We start from the raw sequence: 26,889 nt of genomic DNA on the forward strand, positions 1-26,889 counted from the left end.
AGCTCCATGGCGGGTAGATTCGACACAGAACGATATCTCTTTAACACCCTAGAAACTCCACCCAGCTTGGGTGACCCCTCTCCACCAAGCCAATGTCACAACATCTAAATGCAAAGTGTGGAGCAGCATAAAATCTAAGGAAATCGGAAAATGTCGGATCGACTGGGACCTCACCGTTCAAAACGTTAATATTATTATTATGTAATTTATAAAACAATAAATATATATTTATTTATTATATGTATAATATATTACAGTCTATTCTATTATATGTGCGAGTTTCTTATGCCGGTTCTTCTCGCCGGGTTAGTTCCCGAACGCGCACGGATTCAGCTCGCCAGTTTTCCCAAAGGCTGTAGCGTTTGGGAAAACGAGCACGTCTGAACGCGCCGTCAGGAAAGTAAGCATAGGACTACGTAGCAGCCGTAAAGCAGCTTTCATTAATACAGCCTACAAGACGGAGATATAAGTATTAAGTATATGTATATGATCCGGATCAATGGCCGCGACTCGCTTTCATTCTTCCTAATGCGTGGTAAATTTTTACGGGTATTGCTCAGTCCATTTTCTATGTCTAGATCTAACACAGATCGTACAGTGTAATAGTATGTAATAGGACACTTATTACCCCAAATGCCATTAACACCACAAGTGGCCATTAGGATCATCTCGACCCCCAGATAATGTTGCGTATCGACTATCGTCAAACAGTTTGCGGTAACGTATCATTTTGTACTACGATATCATAAACTGGGAGAAACTGTTACTGCACTGTAGTAACGTGCTCCTCTGTTTAACACCTCCATCGTGGTTATCGCAGACACAATATAATATTTTCAATTGTTATGCGGCAGCCGGTTGCCGCTTGGATTAAATTTTGGTTTCATAGCAGGCACAGTATTAAAAATATTTAGGTTTTTATATTCATGAACATAGCATGAAACATCAGGGATGTCGATAAGTGACTTTAATATTGAAATATGTATTCTACTTTCTGCATAAAATATTCTTTGTGATACGTTACTTGCAAATTCTTAAAACATTTTAGTTTTTTGCCCTTCAGGGTCCGTAAGCCATTGACTTCAGGCTGGCCAGTGAGTGAAACAGATGAGGCAATCCCCGTCTGTGTGTTAGTACGGGATCGTTGCTATATCAAATATTCACGACGGGAACATATTTCCCAGTTGAAGCAAAAAATAAAATGCATACATTGTGAGTCGAATGTAAAAATATTTTTTGTAAATATTTTTTCGAGCGTGCGAATTTATGATTGAAAGGAAGTAGGCGTGGAAGGGTTAAAATTTTGAGTGACGTCCGAAAAAAAAGAGCCATTTCGCGAGGTGCGATACTCGGTCAGGCCGAAGCCCGCGTAATTTATTTCTGCGTGATTTAGCTGTCGCATATATAAAATACCGACGCACTTAGAAAACTTCGATAGCGCGATGCAGGATTCTGGCGCTAATTGCCGCCACATGGTAATAGTAGCTACTATGTATACAGTTAAAACGGTAACAAACTATAAAACATGCTATATTTTTTCATTGTAAGGACTTCATTTTATTGAAAAGGACTCTAATTCTCGTACCTCGAATATTTGATTCTCAAGGTATGTCGTTGGAGATTCGAAGGTCTGGAACTAAGCTCACTTTTTTATATTTAAATTCAAATACTAACTAATATTATTATCATGTCTACACAGTTTCTTGGCTAACATCAATCCCATACCCGGGAACTTAACACAATAGTTATCATTTAGGTCAACTGAACCTTAGTCCAACTTGATATAGTTACGGGCCGCTTATGCGAGTTTATCCAAGGATTTAGTCGGAATGTTAAACTCGTTTAACGAGTTACGTTATCTATTATTATACCTTCAAACTGTAGTTTTAGGGAGAGTTCTTTGAGTCGATCTTAATTTAATTAAGAGTTTGATAGATAGTTTATGGGGCCAAAGTAATAATTAATACCTACTCCTATTCATTTCTGAGTGTGGCAGTTAAAGTCAGTTAAATGTACAGTAGATAATGATTCAACAATAATATTATAATATGAAGCGCTACCAGTTCTATTTTCTATCTCGATTTTGCAACGTCGCGTCCAATTAAGGTTGGACCTAAAAGTTTGAAATCTAGAGTCTTACCCGAGTCTAATCGGACTGGTAAGTAGTACTTTTCCTTTTTATTTTCATTTTCTCTATAAAATATTCTAATTCCCCATTGGCTAAGTAGGTACAGTATGACAAGGTACTCATTTCAGTTTTTTACTAGCTATTTGACCGAGCTTTGCTCGATATTCGATAAAACACGTATAAAATGACATTTCCTAAAAATGATTCCTAGCTAGATCGATTTATCGCCCCCGAAACCCCCTATACACTAAATTTCATGAAAATCGTTGGAGCCGATTCCGAGATTCCAATTATATATATACAAGAATTGCTCGTTTAAAGATATAAGATAAGATAATACGGGCGAAATACTTTATATGGCAAAGAAACGTTTGCCGGGACAGCTGGTATACTTTAAGTCAATCACGCCTGAGGACTACATTTAATGTTAGCTCATATGTTGTTACAGCCAATATTAGATACCGTACACGGATTCAATGAAATTACATCCCCAAAACTAATTTTCTTTGGCCTTATTATACAAAGGAAACCGAAACATCGGATAATTATGATTAATATCAGGCGCGCGGGGCTTTGTGTGGCTAATGGATTACGTTTATTGTAGGAAATATTTCACGTGCACGTCATGAAAGTTTTAATATTCATTTTTGAATTTCCCCCGCGGTTCGTGCACAGCTAATCTTTAATTTGTTTGACTTGTACATAGTGGCGTAGCTACTAAGGCGCCAGGTGGAGCAGTGTCCCGGGGCCCTCAAGCTCTGGGCCCTCAATATCTGATTTACATTATACAAATTTTATTTTAGATGTGAGTTAACAAAATTCAACTGGTACTTGACGTTAAAGTTTCAAATAAACCTCTGATCAGAGGGTCTCGCCCACACAAAATTTACGTCTAGCGAGTTGCACCCCTTGCTTGGGGCTCTACTTTATTTTTTGTTACCTTGTTATGCCACTGCTTGTATAAGACTTGTTCGGCTTTCGAGTTTTTCTTTCGGTAAATAATGGGGATCCGCGGTTGTAGTTTATTATTCTTTTTGCAATATTCTGTGTCTTTTTTCGCTACGTTTAGAACATTATTCAGTTAATTTTTTACGCAGGAATTCATTACATATTATGATCCGACGACCATAGATTTTTCCGCAACACGTATCCTAAACACACTAGGCCGAAGTTACGCGGCGGAAATTCCGCATGATTACGCCCGCAATGTCAAACACATACTATATACGGACGGAACGCGACGGAATAGCGTGTCATCGGTAATTTAAAATACATTGCGGGCGTAATCATGCGTAATTTCCGCCGCGTAACTTCGGCCTAGTATGTTTAGACACTAAGGGCCTGTTTCACCACTTTCTGATAACACACAGCTTCTTTGACAGATTCTCCATACTTCATCTATCAAGTTAAGTGGTGGATAGCCTTATCAGGAAGTGATGAAACAGGCCCTTAGTCTTCGATCACTAATATACAAGATACACAGTCCGCGGCAAAAAACGACCTCACTAAAGGAACACCAAACGCAACATTCTGGTGGACTTTCGATTTAGTAGTGCTCGAACGCTCCGCTGGGAAACATGTTCCAGTGCTCGTTCAACAATTGTAAAAATCATACGTTCAAAACGCAAAAAAAGGATGGAATTTCATATTTCCGGTAAGTTTTAATTTTATCCTAATATATTTCATACAATTGTATTATAAATATTGGTATTTCGTTAAGAAATCAACAAAAAAAAGTTTTAAAATTAAGTTGTAAATAAATCAACACGAGGTATAAACCATCTCAATTGCGAATACTCATACTAAAGGTACTTATCGTAGTTTATCATGCCCACTTGAAATGTTAGGGTTATACACTGTGTTTCTGTTCCATTTGGTGGAGTCGCTATTAAATATTATTTATTTTATTGAGGAATATATTTTTTTTAGGTTTCCTCGAGATCCAGTTAGATGTGGAGATTGGATATCAGTTATAGCACGGCAAAGATGCTAACAATTTTTCAAGCCGACTTTAGCGAGCGTTGTATGTTCTAAGCATTTATATTCAATGAATACACGTATATTTTAGTTAACTATAAAATTAAAAATATTAGAACAACATAATATTACAAGTAAAAATAATTACTTCACACTTTATACATTAAACTTTGGAAAAATTAAAAAATGGACTATTAAAATTATTACAATCAACAAAAATGTTGAACAGTTCGACTCCACTCATACTTCACTTCACCCTGTTCCAGCGGCGACGTGCGGCCGTAAAATTATTGAAGTGCTTTTTTGAAATTGTAATAATTTAAACTTTAAGACATATGGACGATGGTTGAATTTAGTTCGAAGCGTGCGTCGTTCGTAAAAATTTATTGCTTTGTAAACACACATTGTACATTGTTTTATAAAAAGATCTGTAATAACTATTATTAAGGTTGATTTTAGATAAATATATACTTTTTAAAACACTTTTAGTTGGCGACAAATTTTCGAGAGGTTTTGTATGGGACTGTGTATCTTGTATATTAGTGATCGAAGCCCTAATCTATTGTCGGCATTTAAGGTTGGATACTTTCTATATGCCATACGAAGTTGCAGAAAAACGCTTTACCGGTTTAAGCATGAAGAGGACAAACTGATACATACACCCTATTAGGGTAGAAGTATAGAGTTAAGTATAATAAACAGCTGATGGATTTATATATACAAGATCTTGATCAACAATCATTAGACCTAGAATTCAAGATGTTGAGGTGACGTACTAATCATTAAAATAGCACTTCTATGTTCCTTATTTAAAATTAAATGCCTCCATATCCTAATTACGATTCCCCTAATGTTTTTTAGTTAATTTACCAGAATTACAAATTACCAGAAATCGATTTTATAACGACGTAACCTTGAAACGTTCGCGGCAAAAATGACTTAACAAAAAAGTTGCCTAATCATCTTCAAGTAATAATCGCTGTTACATCGAACGTATGATTTTCTGTTCGACCGGCCGAGGGTTAGGTGCTTAACGCGAATAAATCTCTGTCAATCTTTCTGAGTAACAAAAGTGGAAGAAAGGCCCGAAGCTCGATTGTTGAGCAAGAATTTAGGCTCTCCGAGGGTCTCTCGAGACCTTGCAAAGGAGCATCTTTGATTTCAACTTATTCCAAGTACTATTTACCTTTCGAAAAGATTTCTACTACGCTTTAATTTTCCATCAGAGGTCTGGGATCGAAAAGTTAGTAATATTACGTGGTAAATATAATTAAAAGCAACTTTCCCATAAAAAAACACTACCTTCGCTCAATTTTGTATGAAATAGCGATGATGTATGAAAGTTGCTGCCGTTGTAATAAAGTTGTTTTAATTACCGACTATAATATTCTGCAAAGTCGGGAAATGGAATTAATATTTACCTTGTGTATATCTATAACTGTATAATAAATATTATAATACTAGATGTTGCGCGCGGCTTCGCCCGCGTAATTCAGGAAGTTTATGGAAACTGTACATTTTACCGCAAAAAAAATAGCCTATGTGTGCCAAATGACATAAAATTGCTCCAGTAGTTATAAAGATAATAAGCAATTTCAAATAAATTCCCCCGTTTTTTCAACATTTTCCTCTATTTCTTCGCTCCTATTAGTCTTAGCGTGATAAATTATAGCCTATAGCCTTTCTCGATAAATCGGACCTGAGATTGCTGGTGAATGAGGTTCCTAAGATTAGCGCGTTCAAACAAACTCTTCCGCTTTATAATATTATAGTATAGATAATAACTTTAAGCACTTATAGTGGCTGACCTATACTAACACCAGTACAAGTTGTGCAACTAACAATTCAATACTGACGTCTAATCTTCGGGCCAATATTTATTATTTAATCTCCAAGTGGCTCTCACACTTCGATATGACGATATTCGAGGAAATTTATTTTCAAGTTTTCTTCCGATAGTTAGCCAGACTCCGCCGGATATTTGTAAAGCAATTGAAGAAGCTTAAAAGCTACGGCCTTAATACTCGTTACGAGGGTACATTCAGCTAGCAATAAATGAAAAGAATCACTAGTTACATTGATTACAATTTACATGTATTTTTATTTTAGTACTACAATTGCTAATTTCGCTTTATATATACATTAGGTATGTTATAAAAGTTATCTTCTTTAAATATATAAAATTCACGTGTCACAATGTTAGGCCGCGTACTCCTCCGAAACGGCTTTACTGATTTTAACCAAATTTTATATGCATATTCAGTGGGTCTGAGAATCGGCTACTGGGTACTTTTTATATTGATAAGTGCATTTGTTGACTAAATAATAGTAAATTATTACATCTCGAGACTGACGGCGACCATTGTTTGTGCGACGGGATAGCGATGGACGTTGCCATGATGACATACTTATTTAGTCACTTCAATAAAATAATATGGGTGAAATACTTATATATGGCAAAGAAATGTTTGCCGGGACAGTTAAGTGTATAAAAATCTAGAAGTAAAGTAGTAATTTACTTCACAGAACTAAGTAAGAAAATAATAGTGATAAAGTAAAATTGGTATCAGCTTCTATCGCGTATGATGTCATAAACAGATGACTGTAAATTTCATTAGCTATTAAATTTGCATCTTGTATGTACGACCCTATAAAAGTGGTGAAGGTATTTTACGACTGATAGGTGAACCGCCAAGCTTATCGACTCAAAACTCATAAGTTACGGTGCGGCCTCAAATAGAAAATGAAGCTGAAATGTTTACAACAAAAGTGAATTTTATATCATCCAATTAGCTAGAATGAATCTAAACGTTTTCATCGCGTTTTTACAGCCTTCCAAAAAGGAGGTTATTATATTTGGCTGTAAATATGTACATACATTTTAAAGTTCCGTACCCAAATATTAAAAACGGGGGTCCCGTTTACTAAAATTTTGCTGTCTGTCCATCTGTATGTCTAACTATCCGTCAGTCTGGTCTAGCTGTAGCATAGGCTGTAGTGCTGCTTGAATGCTTTCGTACATTAAATATTATGTTAAAGCCTTAAGGACCTATTACCCTAACCTACTAGAATATAACGATATTGAATATCAATAAGTAATGATCGTGTGGCTTAAACCAGTGAACAATAGGTGCGGCTCTTCGGCATTGTTATGTGATGAATTGATGGTCTCCTGTCTGCCGCTGAACGCTCGCTGAACTTGTCACGGTGCCACTAGATTTACACTCAGTTTATAAATCCTGACTGTCCAACCAGGCTTGCAGGAATGCTGAAAGGCTTGTCAAAAATATTTTTGTTAAAAGGCTTCTCAGTTGTCAAATAAGTATATATACCTACTCTTAATAGAAATGCGAAAGTGTGTTAATCTTCAATACTATTGTGAGATATGCCCCCCCCCCCAAGCCCCCCCCCCCCCCCCCCCCCCCCCCCTATGTGTCCTGGCTAAGGACACAAGACACTTTTTGTTCCTTAATCCGTTTGAAATTGTAATTTTTAGGCTTTGTTCCTTGTTCAATCCAGCTGTTTCTGTTTAACTACAAAAATAGTATTTTCGTGAAATGTCTATATTTTTATATTTATAAACACAATGATATTTTGCTAGAAATTGGACCGGATCGAACGAATAATATGCTCTTAAAATACCGTTACTTACACATACTATAATCCAATTTACTGGGCGATTTTTATCGGCGGCTACGCACGAAATACACATTTCCCTGAATCACAAATAAACACTGTGATAAAACGTAGCCAGCGCCCTTTTAAAGCCCTCGTTAATACAGGAATTAGGAAAATAATTACATGACTTATAATGGAAAAAAATGTTCTGTGAAAATTGCACAATATTTAAAAAAAACGTTATACTTACCTACTAATATTGACTACGCCCCTTACTCATAAAAAGACCCTCACTGATTTTATATACAGACGTTTTTAGTGTTTCGTTTTTACTTTTTATTCGATATGTTAGAAAAGTGATTCGGAATCTATTATACCTCTATAACTATAATGTCTGTAGCATACTGTATACTTTTTATTATTAACCGACTTCCAAAAAGGAGGAGGTTATATGGTCACTTTAAACATCGAAGGTCATTAGCGACTACAAGACGTAATAACAATATTATTATACATTAAATTACATAAGTTACAAGGCAATTAAAATAAAACATTCAATTATTGGCACTTCAAGTTTTCATACTAAAAAATCTAAGCTGCCAACAATAAGATGGCTGCCAAGTGCCAACGTTAGTTCACTTTACCTTAAGGTAAAGTGTTGATACATTCTAATGTAAAACAAAAAAAGACGTTACATTTTGAACCAGAAGTTGCTCCTTTAGTCGATACTCTCAAATGCAAAGTAAACAAAGACGTCACATTTTGTTCCAGAAGTTTTTTATTTTTTAATTTTTTAAACGGGCTTTGGCCCACCACACATTCCCACCACTGTATCTCCTGTGTCGCCAGGATCGACAGCGGCATCCAACCACGAAAACCCTTTGATATGATCTCAGGGAGCCCGAGGGACATGCTAAAGTTGTCTGACTCGACCCGCAACGAAATTAATCAGAAGAAAATAGGAGGAGTAGGAAGAATTCCTACTCCTCCTATTTTCTTCTGATTAATTTCGTTGTTGTTCCAGAAGTTGCCCCTTTAGTCAATACTCTCAAATGCAAAGCAAACAAAGACGTCACATTTTGTTCCAGAAGTTGCCCCTTTAGTCAATACTCTCAAATGCAAAACAAACAAAGACGTCACATTTTGTTCCAGAAGTTGGTGGTCGGTGGTCCGAACCAGCGGAACTGGCGGGGCATACTGATAGCACTGTTGGTGATAGTGCTGGTGCTGGCGCTCATTGTGACGTCGGTGGTGCTGCTCACACCCCCCGACGAGGGCCCCCGGGTGAAGGGCAGGCGGCTGAAGATCCAGGACCTGCTGAACGAGGAGCTAGTGCCTATCAGATGGAACGGGACGTGGATATCCGGTGAGTAGAGTTGAATCATCTGAATTAATTAAATCCAAAAAACGATTTTAAACACCTTATAATTTTTATAACAGAAAGTATTTACTACTTATAAACTACCTAACTTACGAGTTTCTTGCGTCAGTTCTTTTCGACAGCTATATGATTGGTAACCTCTGAAGGCTCTGATACATCACGTAAAGTTTCATATTCTGTATAAAATTAATTCTGAATAAAAATATATAATGGGTATATACGTATACTATATAATGGGTTTCCCTAATGATTGATGAAATGGGTTTACGACTAATGATTTAATACTGTTCTGTATTAAATCATTAGTCGTAAGGCCTGTTTCACCACTTCCTGATAAGTACCGAATAGGCTATCCACCACTTAACTTGACAGATGAAGTATGGAGAATCTGTCAAAAAAGTTGTGGATAGCCAATAGGCTTTGTTGGTTTCACCACTTTCTGATAAAGTGGCGAATACGCCACTTTATCAGAAAGTGGTGAAACCGGCCCTAGGACTTTTAGCAAAGTTTATAACCTAAAATAGATACGTATAAGTACTATAATATTATAATGCAGTAAGTAATAGTAAGTAGTAAATAAGCTACGACTAACCTAGCCTTCAGTCGGAACTTTTATAGATTGCTAGTCTAATCCCACCAGCAATATTATTTAGTAAAAATAATATCCAAGTGGGATTCAGTAGTACCGATTCTCACAAATAAAGTCTCTTAGTTAAATTACTTCCACTTAGAATAAATAGAAAAACTTCAAAGGATGCCTTATCTGCTATGAATAAAGAATATAAAGTGTGAAGAATGGGTCTTTTTAAACTTTTAGATCGCGCTGGGGACTTGAAAAGAAGCTGTTATTTCTTTAATAAGTTTCTAACGTGTTTCTGGTGGTTTTTTTCGCACCATTTTTGTAGGCTGTGGCTTGAGCTATGAGCTGACCGTAAGTTTTAAATTGGAGCTATTGGTTGTTAAAAGTTATTGGTGATTATAATATTATAATCGGTTTGAAAATCTTGAAAACCAACAACAACATACAACAATACAACACAACAACTTGCCGGACCTCCGTGGCTACAAAATTTATGTCAAATTCTTAATATTTTAATTAAAATTAAGTAATAATATATAACTTTAAATACTTAGGTGTTTTACACCTTTTCGATCAGTTAACAATCTACTTAAAGTTCGCTAAAATTTCTTTCCACGATCGTAAGGCCAAACGAGCGTATAATCTTCACCCTAAGAGATTCATAGTTTTTAGGGTTCCGTACACAAAGGGTAAAAACGGGACCCTATTACTGAGACTTCGATGTCTGTCCGTCTGTCTCCAGGCTGTAACTCAATAACCGCTATAGCTAGAATTCTGAAATTTACACAGATTGTGTATATCTGTCAAAGACTTCTATTTAAACTGAGAAGTTTTTGATATCTGTGACCGCTATAACAACAAATACTAAAAACAAAATAAAATTAATATTTAAGGGGGGCTCTCAGACAACAAACGTGATTTTTTTTGGCCTTTTTTTGCTCTATATCAATAATGACAACAGATAGGTAAGTACTTAAATTTTTCTCGAAGTTCTTAATTATATGTGTACTTTAATATTTAATAATAATATTAAATTAAAATAAAAAATTAAAGGGGGCTCCCATACATAAAATACAATTTTTGGCCTAGTTTTGCTCTATAATGGTACGGAACCCTACGTGCGCGAGTCCGACTTGCACTTGGCCGATTTCAATTCAAAGTTCGTTCATTTTCGATGCACGCAAAAGATTGCAGTGCACAAAACAAAACTTTTTGCAAACCCGCGCTAATCTGCTTTGCAGTGTTTGCAGCACCCTGCTGAATATTAAACATACATATTTCAATTTCGAATCGGCATTCGAAATTTAAAAATAATTCTTATTTTGAACGAGCCGTATCTAAACGAGCGTTCGTGAAATATGAACCACTTCCAACACAAGACTTGGCCATCAGCGAGAAATATTGTGCCCGCGCCCGCTCAGTACAAATATTACCCTCGTTATGTCCCGTATACATTTATTTTTACAATAATATAATCCATTTTGGTACAATAACATAGCTATTTCAAATTGAAAAAACCTGTCAAGTGCGTGTCGGGGCACGCGCGATATAGGGTTCAGTAGTACCTACCGCTAGTTTTAAAAATTTTTGTATGACCAATGAATGTACATTTATAAAGTGTTTTACACTACTAACAACATCATCTCAGTTATTTTCAAAGGAATTTGAACGAAAAGTTCCTTTATGCTTACCGAATACATTTTGTTTAGTTGGTCGACTATTACTCAATAACTTATGAAGTCTTCTTAGCCGTGATAGTTTTCCTTTTAAATTCAGCATATTATTTCCTACTCCCGTGAATTTTTTTACATTTTCGGAAACAACCGTTTAGCTGGTAGAAGGGGGGGGGACAGTGGACTCTAACAATTTTTCCATTTTAATACTTAATATTTCACAATTGGATATCCCTAAATCGGAAAATGATCTTTGAATACTCATAATATTTAAAAAAACGTATCCAACGACACCCCACACGTTAGGGTGGACGCGAAAAAAAAAATCATCCCCGCTTGATGTGTAGGGGAGGTACCATAAAAAAATATATTTTTTAAGATTTTTTGTACCATTTTGTCGACACCATTAATATGTGCATTCATGCCGAATTATAAGCTTTGTAGGTTCTATAGTCTCCGAGCAAAACCGCAGACAGACGGACGCACAGACCGAAACTATAAGGGTTCCTTGTTGACTACGGAACCCTAAAAAGTGAGATTAACTTGACTTTAAGTTTACTATGTACTTGCTACGTTCAAAGGATAAGTTAAATAGAAAACATAGACACCATAATATTATTCTACAAATGTCAAGAATTTCGCATTATTAATAACGCTATAGTTCTATGATCTATCGTTATCCAAATTAAGCCCTTTTTAAGCAACATTAATTTAACAACTTCTTTCTTATTTGATCCAGCCTCTAATAAAACAGCAAAATAGCAGAATCAAAGAGAGGAAAAAAGTTTTCAATACTTATACATAATTTTATCGATCAATCGTCGTTTCCTATAATGAAACGACTCAGTTCCCGCTGGCATCGCACAAAAAATGCAAATCCGTAATGAAAACAAACAATAATTGGCGGAGCTTCTTACGCAAGCGGCGGCTAGCGTCTACCGCCAGCAAACCATTAGCGAAGACAAACAAAAGATCGCGCTTTTGTTCGATAAATATTTTATGATCCTCGTTTTTATGCCGGCATCCAGACTTTGAAGTAGCAGAGCTAATACAAATAGCGGTTTAAAAGAGGCACTAGAATGATAAATTTATTATTTCTATCCATTCTAGATATATTTAAAAAATTCAGTTTTTTATACGTCAAAATAAGCTCAATCAAAATTTTAGTCGCTTGAACATTGCGCATCGAATGCTAGGTTCAACTTAGTCGTACTGGATGAGGCTGCTATTTTTGTGTCAATGATAATATGTTATGTGAATAACATCATAAAATAACAGGGTATACATCAGATATTTTCAGCCGCACGATATGCACATAATGAACCCACGGAGACGGCAAACAAAGAATAATGACGCAACTGCGAGCACACTGCGCCCGTTATCTTTGTATTTTTAAATTATGCCGGTATTTACATTTCGTGTAAAAACTTACCTGGCAATATTCCACAGATATGTACTTCGGGAATATGTTTTAAGGACGTCAATCTATTGTTTTTATTTTGAATATGGCAATAATTTTGCTTTTGGTAAATCTGTAAAGTACTGCTTCTTAGTTTTTACCAGCACAGTTTGTAAATGTAACATGCATTTGATAATTATTTTTGGCAAAGGGCGACAAGATGTCATAAAAATCCGTATAAAGCTATTATATTAATAAACACAAATTCTTTTGTCGATGAATCTACGACCTTATTTGCCTCAAATCAAGAAATTGCATCAAACACAATATATTTTTAAATTCAAGAAATAATCATAATATCTCAAATCACTTTGCTGGCCCTGTAGGAAAATAATAAAATAATTATGTCTATTTTACTTTGGAGTCACGGATTTAGCCTTTGTATGTGGAGCTTTGATTTAAGAGCTCACCTGACTCTAAAAATCAAACATCGTCCTTCCCTCTTCACACTCACGCCCGTCTTTCATATGCCAGGTGAAAAAGGACGGCGCGGAATCATCGCCGAGTTAGTTTTACTTGAATAAAAGACGAACTATAATGATTATGAAAAAAGTGTTTTGAACATATTTAGGTTTTATCTATACCTTTATAGATATTAAAAAATATTAAAGAAAAGACAGCAAACTTCGAAGATCCAAGCAAAAATGTGTTTAAAACAGGGTTTTTTGTAGAAAAGAAACTATCGAGCATTTTTTGAGTAATGTGTTTTCGTCTTGAGCATTTAATCTTCATGAACTGAAGTTACTTGTGTCAAAAAATCAGTTTTCTAGACCTTACAGATTTTGAGATCTAGGTTAAAGTATGTAGTCAATGTTAGGGTCATATGCGCTCTTAACTGTCGAACTAGCGACTATGTATGTTGACTATACCGTAATATTTGTTGCACAACAACTTTACGCAACATATACGAAACGTGTGAAATAGATGGTTTACGTGGCGAGAAACGAAATTTTAATTCGCCTCGCTCTGATGAAACAGGCGAGGCGATGAAAACGTTATGAAAGTTGAACCTCTGGAAAATATTAATCTGTAAGTGGTTCTCGTTTCAGCCAACGATGCGTTTCGCAAAACGGTCGCCTCGCCCGAACGGTTTTAGTACCAGAAGCCATTATAATGGACATTTTATTATACACTTATAGGAGCTCTGTAAAAATTTTGATCACAAACATAAGGAGGCCCTCGATAATAATACCTTGTTATAAGAAATGTAATTGTAATTGAACTTTGTTTCCGTACGGTAAAGTTGCGCGAAATACAACACCACCATTACGTAATTGTTAGAACTCTTACATAGTACAATATAATTAAACCTCTAATGCTTTAAGAAATTTCGGGACCAACTTGGAAATGTCTCGGACATTTTCCGTAATTACGATTTCTGTGAATTATTGTGTGTATATTTGATGGAGCTTCCTTCGAGTACTTTATGTTTCTCGCTGTTTTCAGACAAAGTAACTCCAATTTAAAAATTTCCCTTTCATTTGATATGCTTTAAAAGAAAATACTGCAGTCCATCGAAATGAAGCAAGTCGCAAGACTTCAATTAAATGTTAAAGTTTGTATGAAATATAACTGCAGAGTGCAGACTTCATAATATGGATTGTGGAGCATAATGTTACCATAACCATAATATTTATCAACTTACTATATATTATCACAGATCATAATATTATAGGCAGTAAATTTCAATTATATGTCGTGTTGTATAGAGACCATAAAGTGCACTTGTTTTGGACCTGTTCCAAAGCTGCGAGCCTGGTGCGGAGCTCCATAATTTCGGTAATTTGTTATTAATACGATAATATTAAAATATCGATATCGATTTATCGCATCTCTTGCTACAAAATTTAAATAGAATGTTATAATTTTTTATTAAAAGTATAATGAAAATATTTTATAGTAATAAATTACCTATTTTGAAACAATTTGCGGCAGGTATTTCATTAAGTGCTGTACCATCAAGTCCGCGGGCTGACAACGCGAAATGAACGTCAAAACTTCAGCTACAAAGGCCATTTATTAAACTAGCGATATTTCGCGTACAAAATTCATATTGCAAAAGTTGCGCAAGTACAAAAGTTATTTTCGATCAAATTCCAATTAGCTCTAACGAGTGCTCAAACAAACAGTATTGGTCGTTTAGCCCACGATACTACCCTTCGAAACAAATCGATAAACTACGTTTTGACCAGTAAACTAAAATAATATTCAAGTTTGAATAAAACGTCAGGTAATATTTGCAGAATCCTTCGTAACAATCGTATAATTTATTTTAATGTCCATATTAAATTTGTCATCATCCGTACAAAAGAGGAGCATCTTCAAAGGACAAACTTATTCAATTATGTTGGTAAAATTCATCAAATTTTCTCCGCTTTGTGTGATATTAATGATAATGGTGATATTAATTTTTTTAATAATAATTGCTCTAATTTTGGCTCAAAAGTTACGATGAATGATGATAATATACATTATGATTCATATTCTTTACTATTTATCATTTTGTAATATACAATTATTGTCACATTTTATTAATGAGCTCAATGATTAATTAACACCTTGCAATTATCACTGCCATTTGACCGCCAGCCGAAAACCAAAATATACAATGATTGCTTCAATTAAACATAGGTAATATTTGTTTTCAAATAGGTTAGTATTTTATTGTTGACCTATGTTACCCGCAACTTGGTTGTCCTGTGATTAGTTGACCGCGGCAGAACGGTACATATTTTTCAGAAACAAAAACTGTTATATGTCTTTTGAACAAACATAAGTCATAACTTTTATCTAAGTCGGTTTTGAGCAGCTAAAATGAGAAAAGTAACAAATAACAAATTTCACATTTTTAATATCAGTCTGGATTATAATGAGTATTCTATACACTTACTATTGAGTTATTTTGTGAAAAAAGCTAGAAATGATTTAGTTAGAGTTCGTTTTATACATTTATCATGCGTTTCTACTCGAAAACCTCGGGAAAAGTAAATCGATCATTGGTGCCTAGACACGCGTGAAACTCTGCGTCGGGAAAAAATACACTAACTGAGCTGAGGTGGATTGTTAATGGTCGTTAACTATAAACGTTGTGGATATTTTTTGTTGAGATGCCAAGAAAAACTTGATAAGTTTCATTTGAAAACGACACTTTTCTTTATGTCATTATAACGACATGTCGGTTCACTATAGATAAAAAAATACAGATCTTCTGGGCATTTAATGATGGCGGTTTCACTGAGAGAGAGAGAAGAGAATTCCGATGTCAAGGTAGGAAATATCATCATACTCGAAAGATCATTCTTTTTATCGTCCAGTCAGTGTTTGGCAGAGAGTCCTCAAGACCGATGTGTGGGGTGGGGTGATGGTTTTTTTCCATAAAGTAATAAGAATCTTTCTTACATTATTCGGCGCCAAAACTGTCTTTAATTGATTTTAAACATTATAAATAACTTGTAGGCATATTATGTTACTTAGGGCTTAGACCACTTACTGATAGGTGCTAGATAGGCTATCCACAACATATCTGACAGATACTGTATTCTCTATCTGTGAAATAAGTTGTGCCTTGTGGATAGCCTATCCGGCATTAAGGCCGGTATAAATAGTCAGTACTTAAGATGCATCTCGGTCTCAAGACGCGGTTCGGCTCTATGATTGGTCCACATTTTGACAGCCAACCAATCACAGAGCCTGAAGCGTGTCTTGAGACCGAGATGCATCTTGACTCTTGAGTATTGACTATTTAGACCGGCCTAGGTTAGTAAGTCGTAAAACGGGCCGTGAAACTCACCTCAATGAATAGCTAACGATGCTTGAATAAACCTAATGCTTTTACATAACATAACAATCGCTAAGCCAAGTCTCGTTCTCTGTTAGGAGAGCCGAGATTCCCACTTAGATTATGGTGTAGCAATTTCCCCCCGCCCGCGGCAACAATCGATACACATTCAATTACACTATGATAATAAAATATTCAAGTCTCATACGAAGCGCCCGCAGAAACAATAACTATGCTAATCAACTGACGATACAGAATAAAAACAACCGTTTGTGAAAACTAGCTTTTTCTGTGCTTAATTTGTGTTTAATTTGTTTCTAAAGTATTAGTTTTTCGGTTAGATCTAATATTTTAATCTGTTGTTTATTTTTTTAAGGTGTCAACAGCTGCCAAGTGCCTTAACTCCATAAAACTTTTTTTTGTCTAAATTCCATCACTTTTCTAAAACAACAATACAAATGTCAACAAGCAGGTGGAACGGCCAAAAGAAATGAGCACATAGTGAGCGCCGTAAATCCGGCCGGAGCGATTTTGTAACGTGCGTGGAGATTCTGTAAACAATAAAGTGGGGCATAAAATTTTACGCGCGGATCGAGGGCTGAGACTTGAGGCTTCCCACCGCGCCGCGTCTCGCGCTGATTTTTGGTAAAAGATCGGTTGTCTATTTAAAATTGCAAAGACTTGTATATTATTTTCGATATATTTGTGTTTCTATAATAACTTCCGTTAAAATCCATCTAGTGCATATATATTCTGTGCTAGTGCTTTAAAATATTACTATATTCTAATAGTAGGGGAGGGGAAGGAAGGTGCTAATTTTGTAGTCACTCGAGCGTCATGGAGACCTAGTAGGTTTTTTATATTAGGTAAAACTGATAAAAAAATAATAAAAGCGTTTTTTTTTATTTTGGGTTCAGAAAATGCAGCCATTTTAAAGTTTTGAAAAAGAAAATATATCCAGAAAATTGCTTCTTTAGGTTAATTATAAATATATTTTAGATAACAAGGACTAAATCATTTAGTTTAGTGCAAAATAAAATATCTGCGAAGCTTAGTTAGGAAAATATGAAGCTTTATTTTTTTTATATTTCAAAATGTCCTACAGGCTTACCTAACCTTCGAATCGTCGGTGCTTTATATGGAAGCTTCTTTGGGGTATACTAAACATCCCCTATCTTAATCTGACAGATCTGATGACATTTCAATATAAGAAAAAATTAACTCACCATGTGAGAAATCTGATTTCTATACCATGATAACGTAGACACATGTCGGAAGCCTATACAAGCTTAATCTGACACGCTCGAGCTTATCCCAAAATCCCCTCTTCCCCTCCCCAACTATAAAGCACTGGATGGATTTTGATGCAAGTTATTATAAACGTGCATTATATAGCCGTAATAAAATTTTCCAAAATTAATTCTAGTAAACTGTCGTAGGAAAATGAAAAAAATCTAAATAGTTTAATTCACAACAAGTGTCTTACTGCATATACTATAGTTATTATTATTATTATCAGCCTACAGTGTCCCACTGCCGGGCAAAGGCCTCCCCTCTCTCTTTCCAAAGTTCACGATCCTGTGAAGTTGTTGATACTATAGTTAATATAACCTAAATAAGTAAATACTTTAGATTTAATAGTTACATTAATCTTGTAACGCGCAAAACTAAACAATTTCACGGTCTGGCTACTTGTTTGAAACAGCGTCGTAAACCGCTCTATAGACAGAGTCTGGACTAGGATCATAACTCATTTATTGTCATAATAAACTTACGTTTGTTTTTGCTCCGGGTTTTAGTATCTACGTCTGTTAAGTATTTTTTCATTGCTAATATCAATCGGTCATTGCGTTCTCCTAGCCGCGTAAAGCTTGATCATAAATTAGTTAGCAGTAAGCAGACGCACCTAAAAACATAGTTATTCTATTTTCGAGAGGTGATCCACAATCGTCGAACAGAATAGCAAATCTACTTCTGAGACCAACGGATTGCGTGGAGACGTTTGGGTTTTGTAAAATAATAATATTATAATCTATTAATTTTAGTTTCATTCAATAATTAAGTCCTTGAAAATAATATTTTTTTACTCAGTGTAAACCTTAGGAATTAAATTAATATAATATTTCGTCGAAAAAGACCTAAACCTAATTCAGAATATTTAGCGCGCTCGGCCGGGAATGGTCTTATTTATTTGATTTAGATGTTGAACTAAACTAAAAAATTACTCCAAAATAATTATTGGAATTTCTGGAAAGTGGTGTCTTTTTTATGAATTTAGGAGTTTAAATTATTCTTTATCAACATTTACACGCTTTTTAAATAAGTTTTACAGCTACTAACTACTATTTAAAAAAAATTAAACCTTTATAATTCGCAGAGTACATACTTTTTAAAAGAACGTACGATTATAACTACAAAATATTATACCTCCTCCAAGTGAGATACTCATGCCAAATTTCAGCAAAATCGGTTCAGCAGTTTGGGCGTGAAGAGGTATAAGACAGACAGACAGACAGAGAGACAGACAGACAGGCACATTTTAGCATTTATAATAATAGTATGGAAGTTTACGCTCTCTTTCTATAAATATTATAAGAATAAGAATACGAATTTTGTCAATACACAACATACACAAAACAGAGGAAAAGAAACTTAATAAAAAAAATATTATGTACCTATTACTAGATTCTATGTTCCGCGCGGCCTCGCCCGCGTAATTTAGGAATGTCACGGAAACCGTAAATTTTTCCGAAAAAAAAGAAACCTATGTCCTTTCACGTGGTCTATTCTTCATAATATTGTGTGCCAAAAAACAAAAAAATTGCTCCAGTAGTTTCTTAAGATAATAAGCAATTTTAAATATTTTTTTCCATATTTTTCTCTATTTCTTCGGCCTTATTTATCTTAGCGTGATAAATTATAGCCTATAGCCTTCCTTGGTAAATAGGCTATCTAACACTGAAGAATTTTTCAAATCGGACCAGTAGTTCCTGAGATTAGGGCATTAGCATTAGGGCATCCAGGTAAAATTACCTAGCACGTGTTTACTGTATTCACTTCGATTTTTTTAAACGTATTGTTTAAAATTATCTACCTGATATTTGTGAGCACGTGTGACTCTTAACAAATTGTAATAAGAATTAAGATACGTAGAATATTAAATGTACGCGATAGTTTACTAGGTAACTAAAAAGAGTGAAATTATTATTTTTAACAAAAAATTAAAACCGGCTTCCAAGGTAAAAACAATAATAACATCCTTATCACACACACATCATACTCATCATACATCACACATCGTCGGTGCCAGTTCCAAAAGTTTCGAATATTCTGTCAGAGAACTGAAGATTCAGCTATCTGGTACCGACTTCAAAATGATGAAGTTTGAGTACAGAAATAGTTGAGGTTTAGCCGAATTCGGAAAAAGGCACTATTAGATAGGAAAAATTATTCAATACTTTTTAGTTCATATTCTAAGGATGTTATTATTGTTTTTACCTTGGAAGTCGGTTTTGATTTTTTGTTAAAAATAATAATCAATATTTTGTTTTGACTACAGACTTCAACCACATAATATTAAAGAGTACAATTCGTGTGTATATTATGTTATAGTTTATTGGGTGAAGGAGTGCATCGAGCTAATATTATTTTGAAATTATCCTTTTATCATACATTTTTTAACAAATAAAACATTACACACACTACAACACACACACTAGGAAAAATGACAGATTTTTGAGTGACAAGCCTATACATACGAATACTCTTTTATTTATGGTTGAAGTCTGTTGACAACAAGGTGACAAATTGAAAATGGATTATAGTTTTTTTTTTATTGAATCTTAGATACTATTAGACAATACTTACACGACCAGTCTGAGATCAGCTGAGTCCCAAAGATAAGAGTTGAAAAAAATATGATAGTCAATATTTTTTTTACAAAATGTAGGTAATAGTCCTAATGTCGTTGAAACTAAGATCGAATTTCAACCATTGGGTTTTCAATTGTGTTAGTAATGCTAAAACTCGAAAACGGCTGAACGGATTGGGCTAATTTTAGTCTTAAAATATTCGTAGAAGTCCAGGGAAGGTTTCAAAGTAACTCCAAGTTCACCGGGACAGCTAGTGTATGATAAAAGCATAATTTCAAAACTATTATTAGAAATAATACTAGCTCGATGCACTCCTTCACCTCTTAACTGTGCAAAATTTCAATCACCTACGTTTCCGCATTTTTTGTCAAAAGGGATCCAAAGTTTTCGCTCGCGTATTAATATATAGATTAAAAGCTGTTACTATTAAATTGAAAACCATAAATATGAAAAATGGAGGCTTAAATAAAATATCAAGTGTTATTCGGCACCTGGCAGCCTGCCAACTCGGCCTGTATCCCGCCCCTGTAACTTAATAACGGCATCATTTCTTCAGAAACACTGCAATACTGGCAATACTGGGGGTGCTGGCAATACTGGCAGTACTAGCAATACTGCACTCAGCGGAAAATTGCTTCCGAACATTTTAAAATACAGAACGGTGTTTGATTTTATACATTGTTTGCCTAAACGGTTTTAAAATTTAATATTGTGAATTTTATATAATTCTGCACGAACTTGGTACATTTATGTTTTAAAATAATTTTGTGTTTGAATATACTGAAAATTAGGATGCGGCTTACATGGCTATAGTCTATAATACCTACCTAGCATATTTTGTACTAAGTACCTAAATCGTTTAGCTTTTGATGATATTAATGCTAAGGCGTGCCTAAAAACACTACACACGGGCACTTTTGCATATAATAAAATACTAGCTATTTGACCGAGCTTTGCTCGGTATACGATAAAACACGAATAAAATGACATTTTCTAAAAAATGATTCCTAGCTAGATCGATTTATCGCCCCCAAAACCCCCTATATAATAAATTTCATAAAAATCGTTGGAGCCGATTCCGAGATTCCAATTTATATATACAAGAATTGCTCGTTTAAAGATATAAGATAAGATTATGTTATACAAATACCCATTTTCTTCTCATACACGTTCATTATAGCAACTGTAACTTGCTAATGACGATAACAGAAACTCATGACAATGTGAGAGATCAACCCAAAATGGATATGTTTGCGCCGGAATCATTTCCACGTTTCGTGAATGCCAAGTTTAATGTTAATCGTACGTGTATGAGCTAATGGTCACTGCAGTACACATATCAATTCGGAACTCATCGGCATCATAGTGGGTCAATTCAGACCACAACGCGACGCGTAGATGCATTTCTAAATTTGTACTGCGCAGTGTGATGTAGTTGAGGATGTAATTCATATTTTGTTGGAGTGTGACCGAAACGAGGACTTTCGCTTTTAGCTGATGAGCACCATTAATACGATCTTGTCTTACCCTTTGTCGGAATTTTCCATGGCTCTATACCGATTAGTTGAAATTGGCATACGACGACGGGGATATTCTCAGTAATGTTTTTTTATGTAAGTAATAATTTTTTTTGTAGTGGACATTTTTGTTACATTTTAGATATTAGTCCAATGAAGCGACATCGTCATGTTTGACAAAGCTTCTAAATAAAGAAAAAAAAAATTGTACTGAATTGACAGATTTCGTGAGCGTGAGACGGCTCGCAACGGCTACTGCAGAGTAGACAGAATGATAGAGTATGCCGACTTAGAACTGATGTTGAAATTTTTAAATTTGATGTATTATGACGAAAATCAATAATAAATTTAACAGCCCTAGCGACCTAGGGTTGTTAAATTGTTACCTACGAATTTAAAACTATGACATATTCGCTGGACGTGTTCCTCTTTGGTCGTATTGTTGTTAGTGTTTTGGCACATGCGATTAAAATTGTCAGAATCCAATTTTGAAATCTTTATTTTAAATATTTAAAAATAAATTATATCAGCCAGCGCGAGGCACATTCCGCTCATAATCCTAGTGAAACCCGACGAATTTGACAGATATTGAAATCTGTCCGTTTCTTTGCAGTCGAACTACTGGTAGTTATGTCTATTGTGGCTACTGCATGTCGATTGCTGTCTGAGGAGTGAATCCAAACTATATTCAATGAACTCGATAACTAACATCTTATAACATAAGGACAATTACTCATTTTTTCCCATATAATTTAAGCAAACTTTTAACTCTATTTCATCATCTGGCTAATATATCTGGCTATATGTATATAAAATCTTTTTTTTTATTATTTTCCCGGCCCTGAAGCCTTCATTTATGCAAAAAAATCTTCATCCACTAACGTCTTCAGTTGTGACAGCAGCAAGGGTGGAAAACGAGCCATAGGTGCGGGGACGCCGTAAGCGTGGTTCCCATCTTTTTGGAGGAGTCAGGAGAAGCGACTTTTTCTTTTTATACATTAACATTTCTGCTTAGTGTGCGTTGAAACTTGCAGTTGTGTAGCACAGTTTCATACAAAGAATACTCTGCGGCTCCAGGCAATACTGTGCCGATCCGTTTATATGTGTGCTGAGCCTAAACCACTGACCTCGTAATTGAATGTGTCATTTACGTTATAACGTTCGGCTTTTCGCTGATTAATGAAGCGGCTGATGAAATTAACGCCAGCCATTTTATATCGAAATTCTCCACACATTTCGCTGTGATTTTAGATGTGATTAATGAAAGTTTTGGTACCTTCATCGTTTCTATTCATGTTGCAATTTAAGCCCAACAATTTTTTTCAATTAAATAGAGCTTCTATTTTTTAATTCTACCAGTTAAATTAAGCGGCGATAAGGCATTAAGCAGTGTGTTAATACCACCATAATGTTTTAAGAAGTTTTTTGACGAACGGTGCGGTCACAGTATAGCAATATTATATGTCATAATATTGCTATACTGTGGTGCGGTGTTGTGGCAATGGGCGATGGCAATCACTTTCTTTTATGAGATTTGTTTGCCCGTTTGCCCTTTACTTTTACAAAAAACAGTATAATCGTAGTACCAGTTAATTCTTTTGTTTTAAAGTTAAATATCATTGGTGTTTAATTATGTATCAAGAGAGCACACAATATCTTGTTAAAAAGAACAAGAACAAATGCAATACAAACTTGGTGTTCCTTTATACTTCCAGCCGTTCTTATAAACACAAGCAGAAAAATCTTAAACAAAAGAAAACTCCAATGTCCTTCATCAATTTCTTTCCTTGTTTTTACGACGGCCGCATAAAACTAAGAATGGTTGTTTTTTTAACTGGCAATGGTCCAAATTGTTCAGTACTCAAAAATGAATGCTAATTCTATTGTTTTAAGGTTTTAAATGGCTTGTTTTAAGTGAAAGCTCCATAAAAGGCGGTCGTGAATTCAATGACAGAATTACAACATGTATTGTAGTAGGTATTTTAATTTTTAGTGTTCTCTTTTCATTATTAAGTGTCTTAGAAACACACTATGCCGAAATTTTCGCGGCGGAAGTTCGGCTTGATTCCGCCTGCAATGTTACCTACATTACCTACACACACTGGCAAAATTAGCGGAACATAGGTAAAAAGGGCCAAAACTTGAACTCAAGTGGGTCGGGCTGTCTGAAAGCCTTTTTTATAGCTTCTAAACTCATTCAAGAAATAAAATATTGAACAAAACTGGCAAGTTGACAGGTTTTTATAGCAATTATGCCCTAATAAGTGTTTTTCGATTATTGACGTTGTAAGTGTTCCTGATAAGAATGGCGTTTTAGCGGGGTGCAAGGTGTGCTCAGCTCATTTGATTGTTTGGTTTTTGGAAGAACACATTGCTTAGATACAAAACTAGTGATTTCCCAGCATCTGCGACAACTAGAGTTGTAACCACGATAGAGAAAGGTCACACCTACCGTTCGGTCAGTCAGGCCTTACGTGTGTCGGCTTCCGTGGTTCATCGTAACTTTCAACGCTTCAGAGAGACTGGATCTTACGTTCGGAGACGAGAATAAGGCAGATATCGGGTGACAATGGTTCAGGATGACCATTTTGTAAGGAAACAAAACTTAAGAAATCGACCTCAAACTGCTATGCAGACACGAAACCTGTCGGAACAGGTCCAAGATGAACGTGTAAGTGATTGTACAGTAAGAAGAAGATTCAAAGAAGTTAAATTAAACTCAAAAGTGCCAGCAAGGGCACCAAAACTTGAGACAGGACACCGAAGAGCCAGGCTAAGATTTGCGCGTGAACATCAAAATTAGACAAGCGAGTGAAATCTTGTGCTGTACAGTGATGGGAGCAAATTCTGTGTACATTGTATTGACAAGCGATAAAGAATGTGGATAAATCATAAGGAAAGCTACAGGCCATCAAACTTACCGGAAACAGTGGCCTATGATGCAGGCTTCGTAATGGTTTGGAGTTGCATATGATTTGGAGCCCGCATGGAGCTGATGATTATAGATGATGGTACTTTGACAGTACAGGGCTATAGCACCGACATCCTGGAACTGCATGGTGTGCCTTTTACACAGTTTTAGGTAGTAATTTCAATTTTATGTGCGTCCATAGAGTAAGAAAATCGGGCATTATTACCTAAACGATGCTGGCGTAGCCCAGGTGGAGAGGCCAGCGTGGTCTACGGATATGGATCCGATTGAAAACGTGTGGCACATCAATGGGTGAACGGTACGAGTTAAAACTCCAGCTCCAAAATGTGTCCAGGAGCTCGAGTTAACGCTAGTGGAGGAGTAGGAGAATATCCCACAGGAAATGATTGACAATTAAAATGCAAGCATGGAATGGCGTATCCAGGCCCTCTTGAGATCCATAGAAGGCATTACACGCTTTTAACATGGCATTTCTTTAATAAAAATGGAGAATTTATCTTAAAAACTCACTACTGAAATTTCAAAGATTTTCTTAATTTTTTTATTTTTGCTGATTTTTTTCTATTTTTAACGTTTTTATGCCCTAAATTTATATAAAATTTCTTTTTAATAATCAATTAGTAAATAAATAAATAAATATATAAAAATCAGTGAACAATTTAAAAAAAATTGAAAATTTTGTTATGTTCCTCTAATTTTGCCGGTGTGTTTATTTTAAATTACCGATGACACACCATGCCGAAATTCCGTCGCGTTATATAATAATATGCGTTTGCAGACGTAATCATGTGGAATTTCCGCCTCGGAACTTCGGCATAGTGTGTTTAGACACTTAAATATTTTTGTTTACTCCTAATTTGCGTTTTAAAAAGAACAGATACATGGTGACAATATACTTTAGGGTGTGAGTCACCTGTACTGAGTTTACTGTGAAAATAACAGCGCTGAAAAAGTAACTTTTTTTACTTTTGTATGGGCAAATTCATGACGCTGGGGCGCTTGCCCATACAAATCACAAAAAAATATTCACTCTTTCAGCGCTGCTACTTTCACAGTGAACTCTATACATATAACTTATAAGCGACACATACACATCGTATAGTATTATAACTAACTATAATATTGTTTTGTTACACCCGATATAGAAATTTATTATCTCTTTTTCCCTTACACATAAAACTTTTTTCTTGTAACTGTCATATCGTTTAAGATCGGACCTGAGGGTATGGATTCCTTGTTTTGTAGAAAAGTGTTTCTTTTGAAGTGTAACAGACATTCCTAACGTGACCGCCTAGCCTTTGTCATATTAGGAGATATACGAATTTCATTTATTTCACTTGTAAAAGAAAGTTCTCCTAAAAGCAGTTAAGTACGTATTGTTATATTAAGCCCAAATATAGTTCAACAAAGGTATAGCGAAGCTATTGAAATAAAACAGCTAATTATCTGGGCGATAACAAACGTTTGACAGCAGATAGTGCAAAAATCATCTTAATAAAAAAATACGGAATTTTTGACAGATTAAACTATCTGTAAAAAAATCCGTCAAATAATTTGGAATACGAGTATCAGCTTGTTACTTAGGCTGGCCGCAAACGCACGTTTTCCGTATTGATTTACGAATTCGTTTTCCGTATTCGGAAATTCGTGAGGCTCTTTGCGCTAGTCTCGTTTTTCTTTCACGCGTAAACTAGCCGGCTTGCACTTGAAATGTACGTGCGGAATTTGTTCCGTACGAAGAAAAAGGAACGTGTGCAGCGGTTAATGTATTTTCTTATGATTCCGCGCTTTCGGATTTCGCGCGTGAAAAAACGAATGTTTGTGCTTGTCTCACGGAAAACGGATTCGGAAATCGAATACGGAAAACGGGTGTATACGGCCAGCTACCTGACACAAGTTACGTAATCGCTCAGCCGGGTTACATAGTTTGATATCAGGTACAAAACAAGTAAACGTACAAAAACCCAAATAACC

At 35.3% G+C, this 26,889-nt stretch overlaps 1 protein-coding gene across 2 annotated transcripts in view; it reads left to right on the forward strand.

Moving 5' to 3' along the window:
- Positions 1–26,889, forward strand: part of LOC121725636 (inactive dipeptidyl peptidase 10) — a 154,793-nt gene that overhangs the window by 73,903 nt on the left and 54,001 nt on the right. The window contains exon 3 of one of the 2 annotated variants that reach the window (XM_042112658.1): positions 8,876–9,089. In XM_042112658.1, the coding sequence (XP_041968592.1) occupies positions 8,876–9,089 (214 nt within the window). The remainder of the gene's footprint in view (positions 1–8,875; positions 9,090–26,889) is intronic. The other variant, XM_042112668.1, reaches the window with a different exon arrangement.

This window comes from Aricia agestis, chromosome 1 (assembly GCF_905147365.1).
Source record: "Aricia agestis chromosome 1, ilAriAges1.1, whole genome shotgun sequence".
Lineage (NCBI taxonomy): Eukaryota > Metazoa > Arthropoda > Insecta > Lepidoptera > Lycaenidae > Aricia > Aricia agestis.